The 25,775-nt window shown below is 42.8% G+C and overlaps 1 protein-coding gene and 1 pseudogene across 4 annotated transcripts in view; one reads left to right on the top strand and one right to left on the bottom strand.

The window, feature by feature from the left end:
* LOC101605746 (SAP domain containing ribonucleoprotein) overlaps nucleotides 1-25,775 on the bottom strand; it is a 70,877-nt gene that overhangs the window by 42,460 nt on the left and 2,642 nt on the right. For 2 of the 4 annotated variants that reach the window (XM_045153687.1, XM_045153686.1), the window contains exons 2-4: nucleotides 12,855-12,954; nucleotides 7,747-7,793; nucleotides 6,062-6,129 (exon numbers count right to left, since the gene is read on the bottom strand). In XM_045153687.1, coding sequence (XP_045009622.1) covers nucleotides 6,062-6,129; nucleotides 7,747-7,793; nucleotides 12,855-12,954 — 215 coding nt within the window. The remainder of the gene's footprint in view (nucleotides 1-6,061; nucleotides 6,130-7,746; nucleotides 7,794-12,854; nucleotides 12,955-25,775) is intronic. The other 2 variants (XM_045153688.1, XM_045153689.1) reach the window with 1 other exon arrangement.
* On the top strand, nucleotides 3,819-4,288 carry LOC101595583 (annotated as a pseudogene).

The raw sequence follows: 25,775 nt of genomic DNA on the forward strand, positions 1-25,775 counted from the left end.
AGAAACCAACTACTCTCTAATTGGACAGGAGGCCCTGCTCCATGGGAAGGAATACATCCCTGATACTGAACGAGCCCTAGGGTGTAATATCTGCTGCTGTCTGGCTAAATGTATATACTATGCTCACCAGGGCTGAAGAGATGGCTTAGCGGTTAAGTGCTTGCCTGTGAAGCCTAAGGACCCCAGTTCGAGGCTCGGTTCCCCAGGTCCCACGTTAGCCAGATGCACAAGGGGATGCACGCGTCTGGAGTTCGTTTGCAGAGGCTGGAGGCCCTGGCGCGCCCATTCTCTCTCTCTCTCCCTCTATCTGTCTTTCTCTCTGTGTCTGTTGCTCTCAAATAAATAAATAAAAAATAAAAAAAATTATACTATGCTCACCAAACTGCCCAGTAAGTACTCCTCTTAAAGTTCATACCCATATATTAATGCTACTCTCACTTTTGGTTAGAGAACCTTCTCTTTTCAGATGGCAGTGACCTTGGGATGACTTAGACGGCACCATGGTGCTGAGAAGAAGTGACAGAGCAGTGCTCCACACTGAAATTTCCCAATCAAGGCCCAGGGTCCATTGCAAAAGAGGTGGCAGAAATGTAAGAGCCAAAAGAAGGGCAGGACTCCTTACAACATGATTCTGCACACACAAATGGCCTGGATATCCATGATCTCACAATGCCTGACACTACCTACACAATACCATCATAATAGGAGGAAAAAATGATGACAGCAAAATAAAAGCGGGACTGATTGAGAGGGGGAGGGGATATAATGGAGAGTGGAGTTTCAAAGGGGAAAGTGGGGGGGGGGGGAGGGAGAGAATTACCAAAGGATATTATTTACAATTATGGAAGTTGTCAAAAAAAATTGAAAACATTTAAAAGAAAAAAGCAGCAGTCCTCCCCATCAACTTCAGGCTAATGAATGAGTGCAATGCAATAGAACTTGTGGCCAAAAAGGAAGAGGGAAACTTTCTGAGGAGTGTTATGTTCTGATTCCCTTAAACAATCAAACTCAAGTAATAAATACACACGATAAGATATTCTCACAGACTTCATGAGATTACCACTCTTTAATGAAAAACTTCTCTTCTCACATACAAAACGCACTCCCCAAACTATAGGGACTCAAATACTTTCAGTATATAGTTTAATTTAAAAAACACCCTATGGGCTGGAGAGAGAGCTCAGGACTTAAGAGAGCTTACTTGCAAAGTCAGTCAGTCTGGGTTTGGTTTAAAAAAAAAAAAGTGTGGTGGTGCATACCTTTAATCCCAGCACTCAGGAGGCAGAGGTAGGATTGCAGTGAGTTTAAGGAGACTACATGGTGAATTCCAGGTCAGCCTGCACTAGAGTGAAACCCTACCTTGTGGGGGGTGGAGAGACACTCTGCAAAGCAAAATCACCCCACTAACTTTTAATTTCCTTCATTCACGTTCATAGTGGGGGCTGGAGAGAGGGCTTAATAGTTAAGGCACCTGCCTGCAAAGCCTAAGGACACATATCAGACTCTCCAGGTCCCACGTAAGCCAGATGCACAAAGTGACACAAGCAAACGAGGTTGCACATTCACACAAGGGGGCACAGGCACCTGGAGTTCCACTGCAGTTAGTAGCTAGAGGCCCAGAAGTGCCAATTCTCCCTCTTCCTCCCAGATTAAAAAAGAAAATCATTAATGGAATTACAATTACCTAAACAAGAGACTTAATTTTTACATATAACAAGGATATTGATCTTAACTGTTATTAAACTAAACAACAAATTATCATTAAATGATTTGATTTTCAGTCTGTACCAGAAATTCTCCAAGTATATCTATTTTAAAGTTAATCCACTAAATAATTTTCTCAAAGCACTGTGTCTAATTTTAAAGCTATAATGCAACCTGGGAATAGAGTGCATGTTCAACACACAAGGAGCTCTGCATTTAATCTGGCTGGGAATAAGTGGGGGAACTATTCTGGAAAGATAACTAATAGCTTTATAAAGTAATATATGACAAAACCTTTCAAATGCCAAATGAACAATCCATGTAATACAGCAAATCTACTAGAGATTTAATCTATGGAAATACTTGCATAACTATACAAATAGACTGCTAAGGACACAAAACACTGCATGTTTTGCTTTTATGAATAACCTCCATGTTTACCAACAGGAGACTGGTAAAATAAGCATTCAATGCAAAGCCTAAGGATCCAGGTTCAATTCCCCAGTAACCCACATAAGCCATATGCACAAGGTGGCACATGTATCTGGACTTTGTTTGCAAAGGATGGAAGCCTGGGCACACCCATTCTCCCACTCTCTTTCAAATAAGTAAGTGCTTAAAGAAAATTGTTCTAAATTCATTTTTATCCCTTCCTGTCCAAACAAGAACTGTATGGAATAACACCACCACAGTGTTCTGTGGGAAAAAAGAAAAACCTTCTGCTCCCTTCACTGACAGAAGCTGGAGGGTGCTGGCCCTGTGTAGTAGTGCATAGATTCTAGCTTCTTTCCTCCTTTCTCTGTATATTGGGCTCAGAGATTACACTGTGTCTCTATGTGAAGATGGACAGTTGGCATTTACCAACATGAACCTGTCTACTTTCTCTTGTTTAATAAAAAGAAAAAAATCTTACAAAAAAAAGAAGAAGAAAAGAAGGAAGAAGAGGGGGGAAGAAGGGAGGGGGGGAAGAAGGGAAGAGGAGGAGGAGGAAGAAGGGAGGAGGAGGAGGAAGGGAGGAGGAGGAGGAAGAAGAAGGGAGGAGGAGAAGGAGGAAGAAGGGAGGAGGAGGAGGAGGAAGAAGGGAGGAGGAGGAGGAAAGGAAGAAGAGGAGGAAAGGAGGAGGAGGAAGAAGGGAGGAGGAGGAGGAAGAAGGGAGGAGGAGGAGGAAGAAGGGAGGAGGAGGAGGAGGAAGAAGGGAGGAGGAGGAAGAAGGGAGGAGGAGGAGGAAGAAGGGAGGAGGAGGAGGAGGAAGAAGGGAGGAGGAGGAAGAAGGGAGGAGGAGGAGGAGGCGGAGGAGGAGGAGAAGGAGGAGGAGGAGGAGAAGAAAAGAGCCAGGCGTGGTGCCTTTAATCCCAGCACTCGAGAGGCAGAGGTAGGAGGATCGCCATGAGTTCGAGGCCATCCTGAGAATGCAGAGTGAATTACAGGCCAGCGTGAGCTACAGTGAGACCCTACCCCAAAAAACAAACAAGAAGAAGAAGGAAGGAAGGAGGAGGAAGAAGGCAAGTGCTTCACCACTGATCTATATCCCCAGCCCCTCTAATTTCAATGTATAAACTCCTCTATGTACCATTTAACTGTACGTGTGTGTGTTTGTGTGTATTTATTTATTTTGCCTTTTTGGCTCTGTTCCTACCACCCTGAGTACTGGAGATTAAACACAGGAACCTACATGTTTAAAAAAAAAAGGGGGGGAGCTGGAGAGATGGTTTAGTGGTTAAGCACTTGCCTGTGAAGCCTAAGGACCCCGGTTCAAGGCTCAACTCCCCAGGACCCATGTTAGCCAGATGCACAAGGGGGCGCACACATCTGGAGTTCGTTTGCAGTGGCTGGAAGCCCTGGCACGCCCATTCCCTCTCTGTCTCTTTCTCTCCCTCTCTGTCACTCTCAAATAAAAAAAAAATGAACAAAAAAAAAAAATGTTAAGGGGGGGGCAGTCTCCGCATATCATGGGGAGATAGATGCTGCTGCTTGTAAGTCTTGGGCCCTGGCAGTTGAGGACGAGCAACAGGAGAAGGGAGTCAGGACCCAGAGCCACAGTTGGCTAACTGGCCTTGGTCCTCATAGCTCCAAAAAGAAAGATAAGCTCTATGAGTTGAAGTCCAATGCTCGACAGATTATGAACCAGTTTGGCCCCTCAGCTCTAATCAACCTCTCCAATTTCTCATCCATAAAACCGGAACCAGCCAGCACCCCTCCACAAGGCTCCATGGCCAATAGCACTACTGTGGTAAAGTACTCCAGGCACTCTAGCCCTGAAACAATCAGGTATTAACCAAGAAGAAATTACAGGACTTAGTAAGAGAAGTGGATCCTAATGAGCAGTTGGATGAAGATGTAGAGGAGATGCTGCTACAGATTGTTGATGACTTTATTGAGTGTGGTGACAGCTGCCTGCCAACTTGCACAACATTGCAAGTCCAGCACCTTAGAGGTAAAAAATGTCCAGTTACTTCAAGAGTGCCAGTGGAACATGTGGATCCCAGGATTGGGCTCTGAAGAAATCCAACCCTATAAAAAAGCTTGCATGACAGAAGCTTATAAACAGAGAATGGCACTGATCTGGCAAACAACGAAGAAATAACAGGGAAAGATCAGGGAATGGGCAACAATGCATTTGGAGAGTCTTGAGCTGAGACCTCAGCCATCTCATCCTTGGAATTTTTTTTTTTAAATGCTTTACAGAGAAGCATATTTTTTTTTTTTATTAACAGTGCAGCAATATCTATAATGACTGAGAAGATCTGCCAAAAGAATAAAGCCTCCTACCCTCACCTCTGAAAAAAAAAGGGGAGAGCTGGAGAGATGACTTAGCAGTTAATGTGCTTGCCTGTGAATCCTAAAGACCCAGGTTCTATTCAACAGGTCCCAAGTAAGCTATATGAATAAGGTGGCGCATGCATCTGGAGTTAGTTTGCAGTTGCTTGAGACCCTGGTGCCCCCATCATTTCCCCTCCCCCCATCTCTAATAAGTAAATAAATAAAAATATTTTTTAAAGTACTCACCCAATAAACCACACCCCTATTCCTATATATTGACTTATATAATTCAGTTCACCTAATACTTTTTTTTTTTTTGGTTGCATGAGGTAGGTTCTCACTCCAGCACAGGCTGACCTGGAATTCACTATGTAGCCTCACGTTGGCCTGGAACTTGTGGTGATCCTCCTATCTCTGCCTCCCTGAATGCTGGGATTAAAGGTGCAAGCCACCATGCCTGGCTTACTTAATACTTTTAAAGGCACATGGCTATAATTCTAGCACTTGGAAAGTGGGAACAGAACTACAAGTTCTACTCATCTTTGGCTACACAAAAGATACAGTCTCAAAATTAGTACTAATACAGTTCCAAGGATTGAAAGTGGTAGGACTCAACTGTTCCTAACATACTAAAGCACAAAATGGCCAGACATTTTTGAAATGAGCCCTATGTTTATAAATAACCTTCATGAGTAGCTTAAACAAGTGAAAATTTCTACTTTCTACTCCACTAATTCATCTTCCTTTCAGGCACTTTATATCACAAGCCAGAAAAGTGTTTGACAGATATACTCTCTGTGACAACCTTGCTCCATACAGAACTCTTTATAATTGTATGCTTTTCTGCACAAGAGTAAAATTCTCTAGTATAACAGAGTTTACAGAATTTTACATTGTACAGAGAATTACACAGATTCCAACAGAACAATCTGTAATAGTGATCCAACAACAGAACAAAGGTTAGGAGCATTCAAGTTTGTCTGGGCTTGAAGTTACCTGGTTCTAATTGCCTCTATTACATAACTTAGAAACAAACTGTTTTCCTTCACTTGAAACATACTTGAAGTAGACTCTGTTAAAAATGCCTGAGCAAGGCTGGAGGGATGGCTTAGCAGTTAAGGCATTTGCCTGCAAAGCCAAAAGACCCAGCTTCCACTCCCTAGGACCCACGTTAGATAGAAGCATGCACAAGGGGGCACAGGCATCTGGAGTTCATTTGCAGTGGCTGGAGGCTATAGCGTGCATATTCTTTCTCTCTTTCCCTCTCTCTCTTCCTCTGTCAAATAAATAAAAATAAAATATTTTTAAAAAATGCCTGAGCAGAAGGTAACAGGCCAATGGAAAATGTGTAGGAGGTAGAATGAAACATTTTTGTTGTTATTTGTTTTTTGAGGTAGGGTCTCATTGTAGCCCAGGCTAACCTGGAACTCAGGAGCTTCAGGCTGGGCTTGAACTCGTAGCAACCCTTCTACCTCAGCCTCCCAAGTGCTGGGATTAAAGGAGTGCTGCCACCACTCCTAGCTCTAGAATGAAACTCTAAACCCAATTAAAACTGAACTATCTGTTCTGTATTCAGATGATAAAAAGGGATAATTACACATCGACAGTTTTTTCAGGAGTTTCTTCCTCTTTGGCAGGCAGCTCTATGGGCTTCGGTTCTTCTTCCTAAAAACCAAAGGAAAGATGGTTAACTTACATCAAGAATGAGCATCAAGGCAGAAGAGATGGCTCAATGGTTAAGGCACTTGCCTGCAAACCCAGGTTTGACTCACCAGTAGCCATGTAAAGTCAGATGCACAAAATGACGCATTCATATAGGGCTGGAGGCTCTACCCATGCCCCCCCCATATGTATGTGTGTGTGTCTCTCGCTCCGCTTGAAAATAAATTAAAGTAAATAAATAAAAAGAGGGCTGGAGAAATGGCTTAGCAGTTAGGGTGTTTGCCTGCGAAGTCAAAGGATTTCAGTTCAATTCCCCAGGACCCACATAAGCCAGCTGCACAAGGGGCACATGCTTCTGGAGTTTGTTTGCAGTGGCTAGAGGCCCTGGCACGCCCACTCTTTCTCTCTCTCTGCCTCTTTCTCACTCTCTCAAGTAAATAAATAAATACATTTTTAAAAAATAAAAATAAACTGGGCGTGGTGGCACACGCCTTTAATCCCAGCACTTGGGAGGCAGAGGTAGGAGGATCACGGTGAGTTCAAAGACACCCTGAGACTACATAGTTAATTCCAGGTCAGCCTGGACCAGAGTGAGACCCTACCTTGAAAAACAAAACAAAACGAAACGAAACGAAACGAAATGAAAAGAAAAAAGAAAGAATATTCATCAAGCTGGGTGTAGTAGTGCACATCTTTATTTGGGGGGGAGGGGAATTGGCACGCCAGGGTCTCCGGCCAATGCAAATGAACTTCAGACACCTTGTGCACATGTATGACCTTGCACAATTGCATCACCTTGTGTGTCTGGTTTATAGGGGACCTGGAGAGTCAAACATGGGTAGTTAGGGTGCATAGCAAGTGCCTTAACTGCTAAACCACCTCTCCAGCCTGCTACACATCTTTTTGTTGTAGTTTAGTTTTTTTTGAGGTAGAGTGTCACTCTACCTTGCAGCTGCAACTCACTCTGTAGTCCCAAGGCTGGCCTCAAACTCACAGCAATCTTCCTACCCAAGTGCTAGGATTAAGGGCATGTGACACGACACCCATTTTATGCACATCTTTAATCCCACCACTCCCGAAACAAAGGTAGGGAGGTACAGAGTAAGAAGATCGCTGTGAGTTCAGGGTCAGCCTGGGAATACAGAGTGAGTTAAAGGTCAACCTGGGCTAGAGTGAGATCCTGAATCAAAAAAAAAAAAAAAAAGAAGAAGAAGAAAAGAAAAGTTGGATGTGGTGGTGAACAACTTTAATCCCAGCGCTGAATTTCAAGTCATCTTGGGCTAGGGTGAGATCCTACCTCAAAAAACAAGCAAACAACAACATATAAGCCTGTAATCCTAACATCTGGAAGGTAGAGACAAGATCAGAGGTTTAAGATCTGTCCTTATTGAGTCCAAGGGCAGCCTAGGTTATATGAGACTCTATCTCAAAAAAGGGAGGTGGGGAAACAATAATACCCCACCAACAGAAGAATATAAGAACTGCAAAATGAATCAGAGTCTCATTTCCCTCTTAGGCTCCCCTAAAAGATCAGCATCTAAGCACTTAAAGATCAACATTAAGCCATGTAGCAAAGCAGCAGGTACTATCAGGTCAGTGACTAACCTATTTCTAACTCACCTCTGTTTCGTCTCCCAATACATCTTCATCATTTGCTTCCTCTTCAGCTAAAGAACATTAAAATATTCAGGTCAAGCCCTGCTACAAAACCATCTTGATTACTATAGTAAGGATAAAATTATAATCTCTCTGCTTTCTCAAAATAAAATTCAACAAAGAAGGCAGAACCAATGCTTATAAAATTTGCCACAGAAACTGGGCATGGTGGCGCATGCCTTTAATCCCAGCACTAGGAAGGAAGAGGTAGGAGGATTGCCATGAGTTCAAGGCCACCCTGAGACGACAGGTCAGCCTGGACCAGAGTGAGACCCTACCTCGAAAAAAAAAAAAATGCCACAGAGGAAGGTAAAACCAGATCTCTACTTATTACCTTCAGTATAAAGTTGAATTTCATTTGGACTAAAAAGCTAAATGAAAGGCTGAAGAGATGACTCAGCGGTTAAAGGTACTTGCTAGCAAAGTCTGACGGCCTAGGTTCAGTTCCCCAGTAACCATGTAAAGCCTAATGTACAAAGTAGTACACACATCTGAAATTTGTTTGCAGTAGCACAGGAGGCCCTGATTCACCCATTCTCTCGCCCCTCATTCTCTCAAAAAAAAAAAAAAAAAAAAAAAAATTCATACACACACACACACACATATGTATGTATATATATACATACTGTGATGAAGTCACAATATAAAATTAATTTAAAATGTAATGATTGTGATGGGGAGGTAATATGATAGAGAATGGAATTTCAAAGGGGAAAGTGGGGGGGGGGGATTACCATGGGATTTTTTTTATAATCATGGAAAATGCTAATAAAATTTTTTTTTTAAAATGTAATGAGATTAAAGGAGTAAGCCACACCAGGTTCCCAGTACTAGGGAGGCTGAGGTAGGAGGATTCCTGTCACCCTGGGCTACAGAGTGAGAATAAGGTCAGCCTATGCTAGAATGAGATCCTGTTTCAAAATAATAATAGTAATAAATAATGAGAGCTAAATATGTTGGTGCATATGTGCCCAGAATTGCAGTACTTAAGAGATACAGGCATAATCAGAATTTTAAGACCATTCTCAGCTATAAAGTCAGCTTAAGCTACATGAGACCCTGTTTCAAAAACTCAAAATAGGGGCTTTTGAGAGATGACTTAGCAGTTAAGGCACTTGCCTTAAAAACCTAAGGACCCAAGTTCAATTTCCAGTACCCACATAAGCCAAATGCCCAAGGTGGCACATGTGTCTAGAGTGGCTGGAGACGCTGATGCACCCATTCTCTTTCCCTCTGTTGCTATCAAAAAAAAAAAAAAAAAAAAAAAAATTTAAAAAATTTAATATATCAAAACCAAAGAATTTTTCTAAAAAATACTACGGAAAAACCTAAAAGATAAATGAAAAGATATCTGTGGCTGGGAATGGTGGCATATGCCTTCAATCCCAGCATTCCAGAGGCCAAGGTAGGATGATCATGGTGAGTGATTAACCCAATCAAAATAATCCCTCACAGACATACACAGAGGCTAACCTAATCTACATAATTCCTTACAGTTATCATCCTAGGTCCTGTCAAACTGACAAGGAATATAACAAGCATAATGAGGATAAAAGAACCCAAACTAGGGAGACAGTTCAGCAGTTAAAGGTGCTTGCTTGCATTGCAAAGCCTGCCTGCCAGGGTTCAATTCTCCTACTTCTGCCTTCCAAATGTTGGGATTAAAGGCATGGACCACTATGCCCAGAAAGTATATAGATTTACAAGGCATTCTGAGAAACAACTTGGCAATGCTTAGTTATCTTAAGTATATATAAATTTCTGATTATAATAATTATCAATCCTATTTCTGCATCCTATACCCCAGACCATCACAGGAACTTAAGAAAAAAAAAAAGTAGCTTCTAACAGAAATTATTTTATACTAGTGTGCCGGGGTGCACTCGGGAGGCAGAGGTAGGAGGATCGTTATGAGTTTGAGGCCACCCTGAGAATACAGAGTGAATTCCAGGTCAGCATGAGCTAGAGTGAAACCCTACCTCGAAAAATAACAACAACAACAACATTACACACTTAGAAAGTTAAGACCCTACCTCGAAAAATTTAAAAAAAAACCACACACACAAATATATATAAAATCTGGGCTGGAATTTACTTAGCAGTTAAGGCACTTGCCTGCAAAGCCTAAGCACCCAGGAAGACTCCCCAAGACCCATGTAAGCCAGATGCACACGTGGTATATTTGTCTGGAGTCCATTTTAGTGGCTGCAGGCCCTGGCACATCCATTCTGTCTATCTACCTCTTCCTCTCTCTAGTAAATAAATACAAATGAAAAAAAAAAAAAAATTAAGGGCTGGACAGATGGCTTAGCAGTTAAGGCTTAGTCCTGGGAAAAGCTGGTTAGCTAGAATAACCAAAATCTGCAAACTTATTTAAGTGAGAGACCTTGCCTAAGTAAATAGAAGTGGAAAGTGATCCACCAAGAAGATACCTGGCATCCACCTCTGGCATCCACATGTAACTGTGCGTCCATGCATACATGTGCCAACACATACGCACACCAATATGGAGGCATAAAATGAAATTCTCAGTTTAGTGATAGTTGTATAACTTTGCTTTTGAGGGGGGAAGTATGGTCTCACTCTAGCCCAGGCTGAACTGGAATTCACTGTGTGATCTCAGGATGACCTTTAATTCAGTGATCCTCTTACCTCTGCTTCCTGAGTGCTGGGATTAAAGGCGTGCACCACCATGCCACACACTTGTTCACTTTGATATAGGATCTCAACTTTCCCTGGCTGGCCTCAAACTTGCTTTTCTCCTACTTCATTATCCCAAGTACGTGGATTATGACATGCTTGGATCTCCATGTTGGTTCCTTTCTTCTTCTTCTCTCTCTCTCTTTTTTTAAGGGGGAGGGTTTTGAGGTAGGGTCTCACTCTAGTCTACTCCAGGCTGACCAGGAATTCAATAGTCTCAGGCTGGCCTCCAACTCAAGGTGATCCTCCTACCTCTGCCTCCCCAGTGCTGGGATTAAAGGGGTGTGTCACCACACCCAGCTGCATGTTGATTTTTAAATAACATGCTATCATATTCAAGGCCAGCTAGGTAACATGGAAAGATTCGATCTCTTGAGGGAAAAAAAGGGCTGGAGAGATGGCTTAGGGGCTAAGACACATGGCTGTGAAGCCTAAGAACACAGGTTCAATTCCTCAGGACCCATGTAAGGCAGATGAACAAAGTGGTCCATGCATCTAGAGTTCATTTGCAGTGACTGGAGGCCCTGGCATGCACATTCTCTTTCTCTCCGCCTCTCTTTCTCAAATAACTTTAAAAATAGTTTTAAAAAAAGGGTAGGATAAAGAGAAGAGAAAGGAAGGGCGGAGGGTACTTAATAAGTTGATATTGTATATATGTAAGTACAATGATTGTGATGGGGAGGAAATATGATAGAGAATGGAATTTCAAAGGAAAAAGTGTGGGAGGGGGGAGGGAATTACCATGGGATTTTTTTATAATCATGGAAAATGCTAATAAAAATTAAAAAAAAAATAAAAAATAAAAATAAAAAAAAATTTTAAAAGGGTAGGATGGAGAGATGGCTCTGAGGTTAAGGCACTTGCCCACAAAGCTTAACGACCTGGGTTTGATTCTCCAGTACCCACGTAAAGCTAGATTCACAAAGTGGCACATGCACCTGGAGTTTGCAGCAGCTGGAGACCCTGGTGTGCCCATACTCTCTTCTGTTTCTCTCTGATTGCAAATAAAAAAATAAATATTTGAAGAAGGGGCTGGAAAGATGGATTAGCAGTTAAGACACTTGCCTGCAAAGCCTTAGGACTTTGACTCTACAGATCTCTCTTAACCCAGATGCACAAGATGGGACACAAGTACACAAGGTCACCCATGTGCACAAGGTGGTATACGTGTATGGAGTTTGAATGCAGTGGCTGGAGGCCCTGACATACCAATACTCTCTTATAAAAAAAAAAAAGTTTTGAAGGAAAAAAAATGATAAAATGATCTTTTTAAAACAACAGAATACATAAAATTTCTTTGTATTATAATCACTACTTTTTTCTTTGAGACAGGGATTCAGTATATAAACTGACCTACAACTTGCTATATAGTACAAAGTACAAGCTGACCTAACGCTTGTAGCAAATCCTCCCAACTCTGCCTCTTACCCTCTTACCTACCATAGCTAGACCAGACTGACCTGAAACTTACTCTATAGGGCAAGCTGGCCTGGAATTTATGGCAACCGTCCTATCTCAGCCTTCCTTCATTCTTTCTTTGGCGGGGGGGAGGTTGATGGGAGACAGAATGAGTGCACCAGGGCCTCTAGCCACTGCAAATGAACTCCAGACCCATGCACCACCTTGTGCATATGGCTTATGTGGGATCTGGGGAATTGAACCTTGGTCTTTAGGACTCCCAGACAAGGGTCTTAACCACAGAGTCATTTCTCCAGTACCCTACTTCAGCCTTCTGAATGCTGGTATTAAAGGCATATGTCACCAAATCTGGCTCCCAGTTTTATGAGCATGATCTCTCTCTCTATGTTGCCTAGGTTGGTCTCAATTCTTGATCCTAATGCTAGATTACAGATATTCTCTGCCGTGCCCAGCCCAAGAGTTTTCTTTTTTTGGCGGGGGGGAGGGGGGTGTGGAGTTTGAAGTAGTGTCTCACTCTAGCTTAGGCTGACCTGGAATTCACTATGCAGTCTCAGGGTGGCCTCAAACTCATGGCAATCCTCCTACCTCTGTCTCCCAAGTGTTTGGATTTTGTTTTTGTTGTTGTTTTCGCTTTGGTTTTTTGAGGATGGGTCTGGTGCTCTAGCCTAGGTTGACCTGTAATTCACTATGCAATCTCAGGGTGGCCTCGAACTCATGGCGATCCTCCTACTTCTGCCTGAGTGCTGGGATTAAAGGTGTATGCTACCACACCTAGCTCCTTTTGCTTGTTTGAGACAGAGCTCACTTTGTACACCAGGCTGGTCTCTTGCCTCAGTCTCCCAAGAGCTGAGATGACCACCATGTCTAGCGCTGTTTTCTCCATGCTATGCATTAGACCTTAACTAACTTCCTGAGAAGAAACTTTCACATCCCACTGCCTTCACCATACTCACCATGTTCTTCAAGATATGCCTGGAGCCTATTGATAAGATCTTGTTTTATTCCCTTGGTTTCCAATCCACGAGCAAGACACTCTTGCTTTAGTTCAGCAAGCTAGGAGGAACAAGAATAGCAAAATCAAAACCACATTTCTTTAGTTAACAGGATGACGGTCTATAAATGAGGCAGCAGTTCTCATTAGAGAAGAGGAAAAACTGTCAAACTCAAATGACTGTCCCTATACCAGGACTGAGTCCACAAAGATAATCCATTTTTCTTTTAGCAAGTCAGTATGCAGTCATCTTTCTCTTTTTTAATATTTTATTTATTTGTTTACTTACTTGAGTGTGTGTGAGAAAGAGGCTGAGAGAAAGAGAATGGTGTGTTAGGACTTCTAGCCACTGCAAACTACAGACACATACACTATTTTGTGCATCTGGCTTTATGTGAGTACTGGGGAATCAAACTCAGTTCCTTAAAACGTCTTAGGCAAGTGCCCCACTCGCTGAGCCATCTCTCCAGCCCCACAATCAAGATTTTCTAACAGATGCTAAAAAAAAAAAAAATCACACTTTAATAAAATTCTGATCTACTGGTGAACCTGTTTTTATCACAAATCTTTAGCTACTTCTGAATAATGGAGGGGGGAATCATAAGATTATTCTGTCAAACAGTAAAGACAATTAAATAAATCTTTTTTTTTCTTATTTTTTCAAGATAAGGTTACACAACCTAGCCCAGGCTGACCTAGAATTCACCTCTTAGTCTCAGGGTGGCCTTGAACTCACAGCGATCCTCCTACCTCTGCCTCCCAAGTGCTATGGTTAAAGGTGTATGCCACAATGACCAGCTAATTAAATGAATCTTTAATCAGAAAACCCAGTAACCTGCCCGGAATGGTGGTGCAAACCTTTGATCCCAGCAGAGGTAGGAGGATCGCCATGAGTTTGAGGCCACCCTGAGACTATATCCTGAGTTCCAGGTCAGCCTGAGCTACAGTGAGACTCTACCTCGAAAGACGAAAAACAAAACAAAATAATGATCTTAAAAAAAAAAGAAGAAAAAAAAAAAAACAGTAACCTAAAGTAGATAAATTCTCCCTACCATTTTGGATATGGTATCAATGTGTTCTCTAAGGGTTTCTGTGCTGTAAGCTTGTTGTCAGTGTAATTATATTGGGAAGTGGTGTAACCTTTAAGGTAGAAAAGGGCTGAAGAAATAGCTAAATGTTTAATGTTGCTTGCTTGCAAAGCCTGCTTGTCCAGGTTAAGTCTCCAGTACTCATGTAAAGTCAGATGCACAAAGTGGTGTATGTGTCAGGAGCTCATTTACAAGCAAGAAGCCTGGGTGCACCTATATTCATTCATTCGCTTTCTCTATTTTCCCTCTCTTTCTCAAATAAAGAAAAATATTTATTTATTTATTCTAATATTTTATTTATTTTACTTATTTATTTGAGAAACAGCAGAGAGAAAGAATGAACACACCAGGGCTTTCAGCCACTCTAAACAAACTCCAGATGCATGCACCACCTTAAGCAGCTGGCCTACATGGATCATGGGGAATTAAACCTGGGTCCTTTGGCTTTGCAGGCTTAACCACTAAGCATCTCTACAGCCCAAGTATTTAAATACCCAAAAAAGGGCTGAAGTGATGGCTAAACTCTTAAGGCGCTTGCCAGGAAAGTCAAAGAACCTAGGTTTAATTACCCAGAACCTACATAAGCCAGATGCACAAGGTGGTGCATGCATCCGGAGTTCCTGTGTGGTAGCTAGGGGCCCTGGTGCACCCATTCTCTCTCTATATATCTGCCTCTTTCTCATTCTCTCTCCATTAAATAAGTAAATTAAAAAAATACCAAAAAAATTTAATAAGTAAGTAAAAAGTGGGCTGGAGAGATGGCTCAGCAATTAAAAGCACTTGCTTGCAAAGCCTGACAATCCCCATTTCCCACGTAAAGCCAGATGCACAAAACAGCATATGTGTCTAGTTAATCTGCAGTGGCGAAAATGCTGCCTGTTCTGTGTTTGCAAATAAATAAATAAAAATAATTAATATGGGCTGGACGGATTGCTTAGTGGTTAGGGCGTTTGCCTGTGAAGCCTAAGGACCAGGGTTCAACTCCCCAGCACCCATGTAAGCCAGATGCACAAGGTGGTGCATGTGTCTGGAGCTTATTTGCAGTGGCTGGAGGCTCTGGTGTGCCCATTCCCTTTCTTCCCTCTCATAAATAAATATGTAAGATAAACTAAAAAAAAAAAAATTTTAAGTAAACAAATTGATAAATAAAAGGTGGCAAAGAAACAGGTGTGATGGTTGGCCAGTCCCTGATGCCCCCAAAACATTATAGGCCACTGCCAAGGCCCTTGGCTTCCCACCAGGAATCGATGGTAAGACCCTATTGCTGAAGATTCCACATACTTGGGCTGAAAGGCCATTGAGAAATCCTGCTGGAACTGAGCTGATAATGTCCTCCATGTAGACCAGCTGACAGAAAGCTGGAAGAAGCCATTCTACATGCTGTTCAATGGGAGAAAGACATACCACCAGTGAAGATATTCAACAGTGGATGCTGCAAGCCTTATAATTGGCCAGCCAGGCCAAATGAGCCAATGGGTGCACTAGCGGCACGTCTGTCATGGTGGAAACCAACTGCCCTCCAATTGGACTGGAGGCCCACTCCATGGGGGGAAACACATCCCTTGTTGGGAGCCATAGAGCAAAAGCCTCTCCATTTTCCCTGGGCCTGCTCATAAGCTGACTCATTACTCAGAAAGCTGGTCCATCCAACTTTCTGTTAGGTACTTCTGGAACTGGTCAGCAGACTGCTTACAGAATCTTATCTTTTGCAAAAGGGTAGTTTATGGTCAGGATGTGAAACCTAGTGTAGTCAGGATGTTAAGCCAGTGAGGCAAGATTAGATGAACACCTAATTACATCCCCTCTATGTTTCCTGACAACTCCTTGCCCTGGCCACGTCCCCTTCCACCTACAACCCTATATAAACCTACATGTAAGAATAAACTCTCGAGGCCGTGACAAACACCTAGCATGGTCTCCTTCTTATGTCTGTTTGCCTTTTTTCATTCAGGTTAATTTTCCCCTCGTTTCCTTGTTCAACTCCCCGCTGGCTGGGGCAATCCCTGATACTGAAAACTTAAAACAGAGGTAGTCATGAGCCCTTGGAGTGTAACATCTGCTGATGTCTGGAAAAATGTATATACTATGCTTATCAAACTGCCCAGTAAGCACTTCTCTCAATAGTTATACTCTTATATTAACACTACTCTCACTTTGGGTAGAGAATCTTCTCTTTTCAGATTGCAGTGACCTTGGGATGACTCAAAAGGCATCATAGTGCTGGAAAGAAGTGACTGGAGTACTGAGTAACATCTCGATCACTCCTTCCAAGGCTCAGGGTCTAATGCGGAAGAGGTGGCAGAAAGAATGTAAGAGCCGAAGGAAGGGTAGGACTCCTTACAACGTGCTCCCTCCAGACATAAAATGGCCTGGATATCCATGACCTCATAGTGCCTGACACTACCTACACAAGACCATCATAAGAGGAAGAAAAAACCATGATATCAAAATAAAAGGGAGACTGATTGAGATGGGGGGGGATATGGTAGAGAATGGAATTTAAAAGGGGAAAGTAGGGAGGGAGGGAGGGAGAGTATTACCATGGGATACTTTTTATAATCATGGAAAATGTTAATAAAAATTGAGGAAAAAAAAAAGAATATCAGAGCCAAAGGAAGGGTAGGACTCCTTATATATAACATGCTCCCCCCAGACACAAAATGGCCTGGATATTCATGACCTCACGGTGCCTGACACTACCTTCACAAGACCACATAATAGGAGGAAAAGATCATGACATCAAAATAAGAGAGACTGATTGAGATGGGGAGGGGATATGATGGAGAATGGAGTTTCAAAGGGGAAAGTGGGGGGGGAAGTAGGGTTTTACCATGGGATATTGTTTACAGTCATGGAAGTTGTTAAAAAGTTTTTTTGAAAAGAAAACTAAATTAGTTAATTAATTAATTAAAAGATTTTTTAAATAAACAAATGAATAAATAAAAGGTGGCAAAGAAGCAGGTGTGATGGTGTACGTCTTTAATCCCAGCACTTGGGAAGCAGAGGCGGGAGGACTGCTGTGAGTTCAAGGCCAGTCTGGAACTTCAGTGAAATCTAGATGAGACCTATCTCAAAAAAAAAAAAAAAAAAAAAAAAGGTTGAACAGCCTCCTGGTGGCACATATATAATCCCAGCACTTTGGTAACAAGAGGAAGGATGATCAATTCAAGGCAAAAAAAAAAAAAAAAAAAAAAAAGCCACCCTGAGACTCCATAGTGAATTCCAGGTCAGCCTGGACTAGAGTAAGACCCTACCTCAACAGAAAAACAAACAAAAAAACCAATAGTGGTCTTCCACATTTTTCCAGATCAGCACACTGACTCTGTGGTCTAAGACGTCCCAGCTCCCGGCAAACAACAGTCTTGGAAGGCCCAATGGCAGAGGATGTGGACCAGGAAGCCTTGGTTGCCTGAATGGCAGCGGTCTGCAAAAACCAGCTGGAGCTGAGGAAGAGTTCAGGTGGGCAATGCCCTGGCCCGGCTGATAGGCCTCTCTGCTCCCTGTACACTCAGTATCCTGCAGAACCTCCACCACTGCCTACAGAATCACATGGTGGCCCTGGGCAGGGTCCAAGCCTGGATAGTCCACCAGGCTCCGTGCCCAGTACCAGCACTATCCAGAGGGTAGAGCTTGACAATTTAACCTCCACCGTTGCAACGACTGCATCGGAAGTCACCAAGCCTCTCACAGGAGAACTTGGTTGTGATGAGTTCATCCACAGAGAATAGTTCAGTGATGTACATCCCTCAACATTTAAGTCCACACAGACCTGCATGTTCAATTTTTTTTAAATTGAAAGAATTTTGGGGACTGGGGAATGGCTTAGCGGTTATGGCATTTGCCTGCGAAGCCTAAGGTATCAGGTTTGATTCCCCAGGATCTACGTAAGCCAGACGCACAAGGGGGCACATAGGTCTGGAGTTCATATGCAGTGGCTAAAGGCCCTGGAGTGCCCATTTTCTCTTTTTCTCTCCTAAATAAATAAATAAATATTTTAATTAAAAAAAGATTGGAGCCGGGCGTGGTGGCACATGCCTTTAATCCCAGCACTCAGGAGTGCAGAGGTAGGAAGATACCCGTGAGTTTGAGGTCACCCTGACACTCCATAGTGAATCCCAGGTCAGCCTGGGCTAAAGTGAGACCCTACCTCAAAAAAAAAAAAAATGGGCTGCAAGAACGGCTTAGCAGTTAAAGTGCTTGTCTACAAAGCCAAAGGACCCAGGTCTGATTCCCAGCACTCACGTTAGCCAGATGCAAAAGGGGATGCATGCATGCATCATGAGTTTGTTTGCAGTGGCTGGAAGCCCTGGTGAGCCCATTCTCCCTCTCTCTTTCTCTGCCAAATAAATAAATAAGAAATAAAATATTTTTTAAAAATTCAAAGAACTTTGCAAAAAAAAGGAAATGGGTGAAAAAGCATCCAAAATGGGAGGGAAAAAATGTCCAAAGCATTGTTGGTTGATTCTGAGTCTTTTCTCTGCCTTAAGGAAACTATGTGTGCATATGGCTTCATTTACTAAGGATGACTTGATAAACTGAAACTTGATGAAGAAGAAATGATCAGATAAAACAGAGTTAAAACTGGATTACAGCCTGGAAACCACTGGAAAACACTTGATTGTCAGACTATGTACTCTCTTCATGTCAGAACCAACAGAAATTTGTACTATATGACTATGTGTTTTCTGATGTTTCAAATGTGAACAAACTAAATCTTCTATATATTAAGTGATAATTGTTTTTTAAAGTAAAAATTTCTGGAATCTGCCCCCCCCACACACAAAAAGGCCAGGCGTGGTGGCACACACCTTTAATCCCAGCACTCAGGAGGCAGAGGTAGGAGGATCACCATGAATTCAAGGCCAACTTGAGACTAGAATGAATTCCAGGTCAGCCTGAGCTAGAGTGAGACTCTACCTTGAAAAACCAAAAATAATAATAAATCAAATAAATAAAAATAACAAACAAAAGCCTTTTATTTTAAAAGCTGGAGCTTATTGGGAGATGTTTGGGTCACTGGAAGACGCATTACACTAGGGAATTAATATAGTTCTTAAGAGGGTTGGACAGATGGCTTGGAAGGTGGGGTGCTTGTCTAAAGACTGGGGACCCAGGTTTGATTTCCCAGTACCCAAATGAGCCAGAAGCACAAGGTGGTATATGCGTCTGGAACACATTTGCATTGGCTGAAGGCTCTGATGTGCCCATTCCCCCTCCTCCCTCTCAGAATTAACATTAAGACACTTGCCTGTAAAACCTAGCAAACTGGGTTCAATCCAGCACCCACATAAAGCCAGATGCATAAAGTGGCACATGTATTTGGAGTTTGTGTGCAGTAGCAAGAAGCCCTGGAAGGTGCCCACTTTCTCTCTATCTCCCCCTCAGATAAATAAAAATAAAAAAGGACAAGACAGGCAGGCATGGTGGCACATATTTGTAATCCTATTACTTGGGAGGTGAAAGAAGTACAATCTTAAATTCAAGGTCATTCTCAGCTATGACAGTGAGTTTGAGGCCAAAAATACTGAACTCTTCTCAGCCTCTGGATTATCCTAACATGTGATCTTTCCCTAGTTAATAGGATGAATTGTTCTAAGATCTGTACTGATTCCTTCCTAGAGTGATATTTACCCCAATGACCCAGAAGCTTCCATCATCATGAGGCTCCAACAGAGCCAGCATTATATTGCTTGGCCTTTCAGTCTCCAATATTTTTCTCTATAAAATATTATTACAGCAATGAAATATGGACTAATAAACACCTGTTTTCTAAAACTGTTATTACAATGTATTATACACATTCATATAGATCTAATCACTGTAGAATTAGCTGGCTTACTGCCAACAATGAATTGATTAAAAGAATCTATATCATAACAGGAAAAAATCTTGTAAGTCCCAGAGTTCTATTGAAGTTTTTAGCCCACACCTCCCCAGGCTGACCTGAAACTCAGTTTTGTAGTCCCAGACTGGCATCAAATTCAAAATGATCTTCCTATATCTGTCTCCCAGAGTGCTGGGATTAAAGGCATGCACCACAACTGGCTGTTACTTTCATTTTTCATAAAGTTTTCTCTTTTCAGATGGCAGTGACCACAGAGGTGAATCAAAATTCATCAAAGTTCTAAGAAATAACACTAGAGTATCACACTCTCCCAGTCACAGGGACCATTGTAGAAGAGGAAGAATGCTTACAATCTTGTCTTCCAGACACAAGGGTAGCCATGATATTCATGACCTCACAGTGACTGGTGCTACCTACATAAGACTACATATTAGGGAAAACTATGACATCAAACCAGACTAGTTGAAAAGAAGAAGGGTCTCAATATAGGGGAGACTTTGGAATAAGGGAAAGAGTGTGGGAGAGGATATGATCATGGTATACTGTTTATATTTACAGAAGTTGCCAATTAAAAAGTTTAACAGTCGGGTGTGGTGGCACACACCTTTAACCCGATCACACAGGTGGCTGAGGTAATGACAAAGATAGTGGAGACTACAGAGTGAATTCCGGGCCAGCCTGGGCTACAGTGAGACTCTACTTCAAAATTTCAAAATACACACACACACACACACACACAAAGGGGGGGGGGGGCTGGAGACATGGCTTAGCAGTAAAGGCAAAAGCAACCAGTAGAAGCTAGAATGTACTTTCTGTTCTCTACAAAATCTTCAGCCAAGGAAACATTTGAAAATGGAGATGGAGGGCCCTCTACCCCACCTCCTGTCTTTTTTGTTTTAAATAATATGATCGGGGAAGTAAGAGTATTTAGTGACTGGGATGCACAGTTGGGATGTCATGCAGAGAACAGTTCAACTCAACAGCACCCTCTACTGAGAAACATGGAATGAACAATTTAAAAAAAATTTTAAGACTGGGAAATTAACTCTATCAGTAATGTGCTTGCCCTGAAAGTATGAGGACCCAAGTTCAACCCTGAGAACCCACATAAAAATGCTGGTCAATGGGCTGGAGAGATGGCTTAGTGGTTAAGCGCTTGCCGGTGAAGCCCAAGGACCGCGGTTCGAGGCTCGGTTCCCCAGGTCCCACGTTAGCCAGATGCACAAGGGGGCGCACGAGTCTGGAGTTCGTTTGCAGAGGCTGAAAGCCCTGGCGCGCCCATTCTCTCTCTCTCCCCCTATCTGTCTTTCTCTCTGTGTCTGTCGCTCTCAAATAAATAAAAAATAAAAATTTAAAAAAAAATAAAATGCTGGTCAATGGGCTGGAGAGATGGCTTAGTGGTTAAGCGCTTGCCGGTGAAGCCTAAGGATCCCAGTTTGAGGCTCAATTCCCCAGGACCCGCGTTAGCCAGATGCACAAGGGCGCGTACGCATCTGGAGTTCATTTGCAATGGCTGGAGGCCCTGGCACGCACATTCTCTTTATCTGCCTCTTTCTCTACTTGTCACTCTCAAATAAATAATTAAAAATTTAAAAAAATTTTAATGCTTATCAAAGTAAAACATGCCCCAAACAGTAACCTGCTGCTCTTTGGTAATCTATCTCAAGGAACCCACTATTCCTTGGCAGCATAAATATCTCCCCCCTCACCCCAATACACCTAGTTTTGTACTTTTGCTTGACTCTCTAATCTCTGTTGTTGTGTGAAGGAGTGTCTCATTCTAATCCAGGCTGACCTGGATCTCATTCTGTAACTCAGAGTGGCCTCAAACTCGTGACGATCCTTTTATCTCAGCCTCCCAAGTGCCGGGATTACAGGCATGAGCCACCACAACCAAGTTTCTAATAAAGCCTCTTTACTTTCTGTGTCTTTTTCAATTCTTGAATAAGATATCAAGAATCTGGAAACAGCCGGGCGTGGTGGCACATGCCTTTAATCCCAGCACTCGGGAGGCAGAGGTAGGAGGATTGCCGTGAGTTCAAGGCCACCCTGAGACTACAGAGTTAATTCCAGGTCAGCCTGGACCAGAGTGAGACCCTACCTCGAAAAACCAAAAAAAAAAAAAAAAAGAATGTGGAAACAGTCAGAGACCACTGCTAACACGAATGGGGCTGCTTTTTATAATATTCCATTCAGATAATGGACTAATACTCTTGAAAAATTAATAATTACTAGAAAAATCAACATATACTTGGATATAGCAGTAATGTTCAAATGCTACAAATGTTTACTCTCAGTATCTGTACTTATCACGAACTCCTAACAGTTCAGTTCATGGACCAGCACTGTTCTGTGGAATAGATTATTTTTTATTTTGTTTTTGGTTCTTCATTCTAGCACAGGCTGACCCAGAATTCACTACGTAGTCTCAGGGTGGCTGCAAACTCATGGCAATCCTACCTTTGCCTCCCAGTGCTGGAATTAAAGGCATGCACCACCATGCCTGTTTTGAGGAGCTGGGGAGAAGGCTTAGTGAGTAAATCGCATGCCAGACAAATGCACCTCATGTAAGAGCCGATCATGGTGATGTACACTATAACCCCAGAACTAGGGAAGAAGAGTCCAGAGGATCCCTGGGTCTTGCTGGCCAGTTTAGTTCCAGCCAAACCAGTTAACTCCAAGGTCAGAACTTACTTATTTTTAATCTCAAAAAATAAGGTGAACAGCTAGGCATGGTGGTGCACGACTTTAATCTCAGCACTTGGGAGGCAGAGGTAGGAGGATCACCATGAGTTCACCCTGAGATTACACAGTGAATTCCAAGTCAGCCTGGGCTAGAGAGAGACCCTTCCTCAAACCCCCCTCAAAAAAAATAAATAAATAAAATAAGGTAGAGAGCTACTGAAGGAAGACACCTAATGTCAACTTCTGGCCACTTCATATGCACGTGTGCGTGCACACACACATTAATACACAACATAAACATACACACGTATTAAAAAAATTAGGGCTGGAGAGATGGCTTAGCGGTTAAAGTGCATGCCTTTGAAGCCTAAGGACTAACGTCTGATGGTGCCTGGCTAAATGTATATACTATGCTCACCAAACTGCCCAGTAAGCACTCCTCTTAATGTTCATACCTATATATTAATGCTACTCTCACTTTTGGTTAGAGAACCTTCTCTTTTCAGATGGCAGTGACCTTGGAATGACTCAGAAGGTACCATGTTGCTGAGAAGAAATGACAGAGCAGCCGGGCCTGGTGACACACGCCTTTAATCCCAGCACTCGGGAAGCAGAGGTAGGAGAATCGCTGTGAGTTTGAGGCCACTCTGAGACCCCACAGGGAATTCCAGGTCAGCCTGGGCCCAAAAATAAATTAATTAATTAATTTAATTAAAATACAGCCAGGCCTTAATCCAGGAACTCAGAAGGCAGAGATAATAAGAGGAGCGCTGTGAGTTTGAGGCCAGCCTGAGACTACATAGTGAATTCCAGGTCAGATTGGGCTAGGAGACCCTACTTCAAAAAAAAAAAATAAATAAAATAAGGGCTGGAGAGATGGCTTAGCAGTTAAGTTGCTTTCTTGCAAAGCTAAAGGACCAGAGTTTGATTCACCAGGATCCACGTAAGCCAGATGCACAAGGTGGCGCATGCACCTGGAGTTTGTTTGCAGTGGCTGGAAGCCCTGGTCTGCCCATTCTCTCTCTTTTACTCTTTCTCTTTCCCTCTCTCAAATAAACAAATAAAAATAAAATATTAAAAATGAATAAATAGGGCTGGAGAGATGGGTTAGCAGTTAAGGAACATGCCTACGAAGCCTAAGGACCCGGTTCAATTCTCCAGGTCCCATATAAGCCAGGTGCACGTGGTGGCACATGTGTCGAGTTCGTTTGCAGTGGCCAGAGGCCCTGGCGTGGCCATTTCACTCTTTCTCTCTCACTCTCCCTGTCTCTAATAAAAGTAAAATCTTTAAAAATAAATAAATAAATAGAAACAGGCTGGTCACAGTGGCACACACCTTTAATCCCTGCACTCGGGAGGCAGAGGTAGCAGGATCACCGTGAATTCAAGGCCATCCTAAAACTACATAGTGAATTCCGGATCAAGCTGGGCTACAATGGGACCCTACCTCAAAAAAACAAAACAAACAAAAAAAGCCAGGCGTGGTGGTGCACACCTTTAATCCCAGCACTCGAGGCAGATGTAGGATTGCCATGAGTTCAAGGCCACCCTGAGACTCCATAGTGAATTCCAGGTCAGCCTGGACTAGAGTGAGACCCTACCTCAAAAAAAAAAAAAAAAAGGGCTGGAGCGGTTAAGTGCTTGCCTGTGAAGCCTAAGGACCCCAGTTCGAGGCTTGGTTCCCCAGGTCCCACGTTAGCCAGATGCACAAGGGGGCGCACGCGTCTGGAGTTCGTTTGCAGAGGCTGGAAGCCCTGGCGCGCCCATTCTCTCTCTCTCCCTCTACCTGTCTTTCTCTCTGTGTCTGTCGCTCTCAAATAAAAAAATAAATTAAAAAAAATTAAAAAAAAAAGGTGGGGGGGGTGGAGGGATGTTTAAGGCATTTGGCTGCAAAGCCAAAGGACCCAGGTTGTATTCCCTAGGACCCATATTAGCCAGATGCACAAGGTGGCACATGTGTCTGGAGTTCATTTACAGTGGCTGGAGGCCCTGGCACGCTCATTCTCTCACCCTTTCTCTTTCAAATAAATAAAAATATTTTTAAGCCAGGCATGGTGGCGCACGCCTTTAATCCCAGCACTCAGGAGGCAGAGGTAGGAGGATCGCCATGGGCTCAAGGCCACCCTGAGACTAGAGTTAATTCCAGGACAGCCTGGACCATAGTGAAACCCTACCTCGAAAAACCAAAAAAAAATCAATAATAAAAGTAATAAATTCCAAATATTCATGATCAGCCCTCAGCTTTTGAATTCATGTTCCACATTTCCAAGCAACTACAAGATTCTAAGTAGATGTCTTAAAGACACCTAAGGCCATAACAGAATTTAACATTGCTCCTGAACAAATATGACTGCATCCCTCCTCCTCCCGACCTAGAAGGGATAGCTCAACCACTAAAGGCACTTACTTGTAAAACCTGCAGGCCTGGGGTTCAATTCCCAAGCTGCCCATATATGCCAGACACAAAAAGTGGTGCAAAGATCTGGTGTTTGTTTGAAACACACACATAAATATATTTTTTTTAACTCCTTACACAATTTAAGAAGGCCCTCTTCGGCTGGGTCAGGAGGATCACTTCGTTTTCAAGACCAGCATGAGCTACACAGTGAGTTCCAGGTCAGCCAAGGGTAGAGTTAAGCCCTATTTCAAAATCAAACAAAGCCAGGCATGATGGTGAACACCTTTAATCCTAGCATTCCTAAAGCTGAAGTAGGGGGATTACCAAAAAATCGAGAGTAAGCTCCAGGTCTGCATGGGTTAGAATGAGTCCTTGCCTCAAAAAAAAAAAATTCAGGGCTGAAGAGATGGCTTGGTGGTGAAGGTGAAGGTGCTTGCCTACAAAGCCTAAGGACCAGGGTTTAAGTTTCCAGTACTCACATAAAGCCCTGGTATGCCCATTCTCTCTGTCTGTTGCTCTGTTTGCAAATTGAAAAAAATATATGTATAGTAAACCTAGAGGCCCTGATGAACCCATTCTCTCTCTCAATGCAAACCAATTAAAAAAAAAAAAAATCGGGCTGGAGAAATGGCTTAGCAGTTAAGCACTTGCCTGTGAAGCCTAAGGACCCTGGTTCGAGCCATGTCAGCCCGATGCACAAGGGGGCACATGCGTCTGGAGTTTGTTTGCAGTGGCTGGAAGCCCTGGCACGCCCCTTCTCTCTGTGCCTCTGTCTGCCTCTCTCTATCACTCTCAAATAAATAAAAATGAACCAAAAAAAAAAATCACCCCCCTCCTTTTTGTTTTTTTGAGGTATGGTCTCACCCT

Source organism: Jaculus jaculus, chromosome 6 (assembly GCF_020740685.1).
Source record: "Jaculus jaculus isolate mJacJac1 chromosome 6, mJacJac1.mat.Y.cur, whole genome shotgun sequence".
Lineage (NCBI taxonomy): Eukaryota > Metazoa > Chordata > Mammalia > Rodentia > Dipodidae > Jaculus > Jaculus jaculus.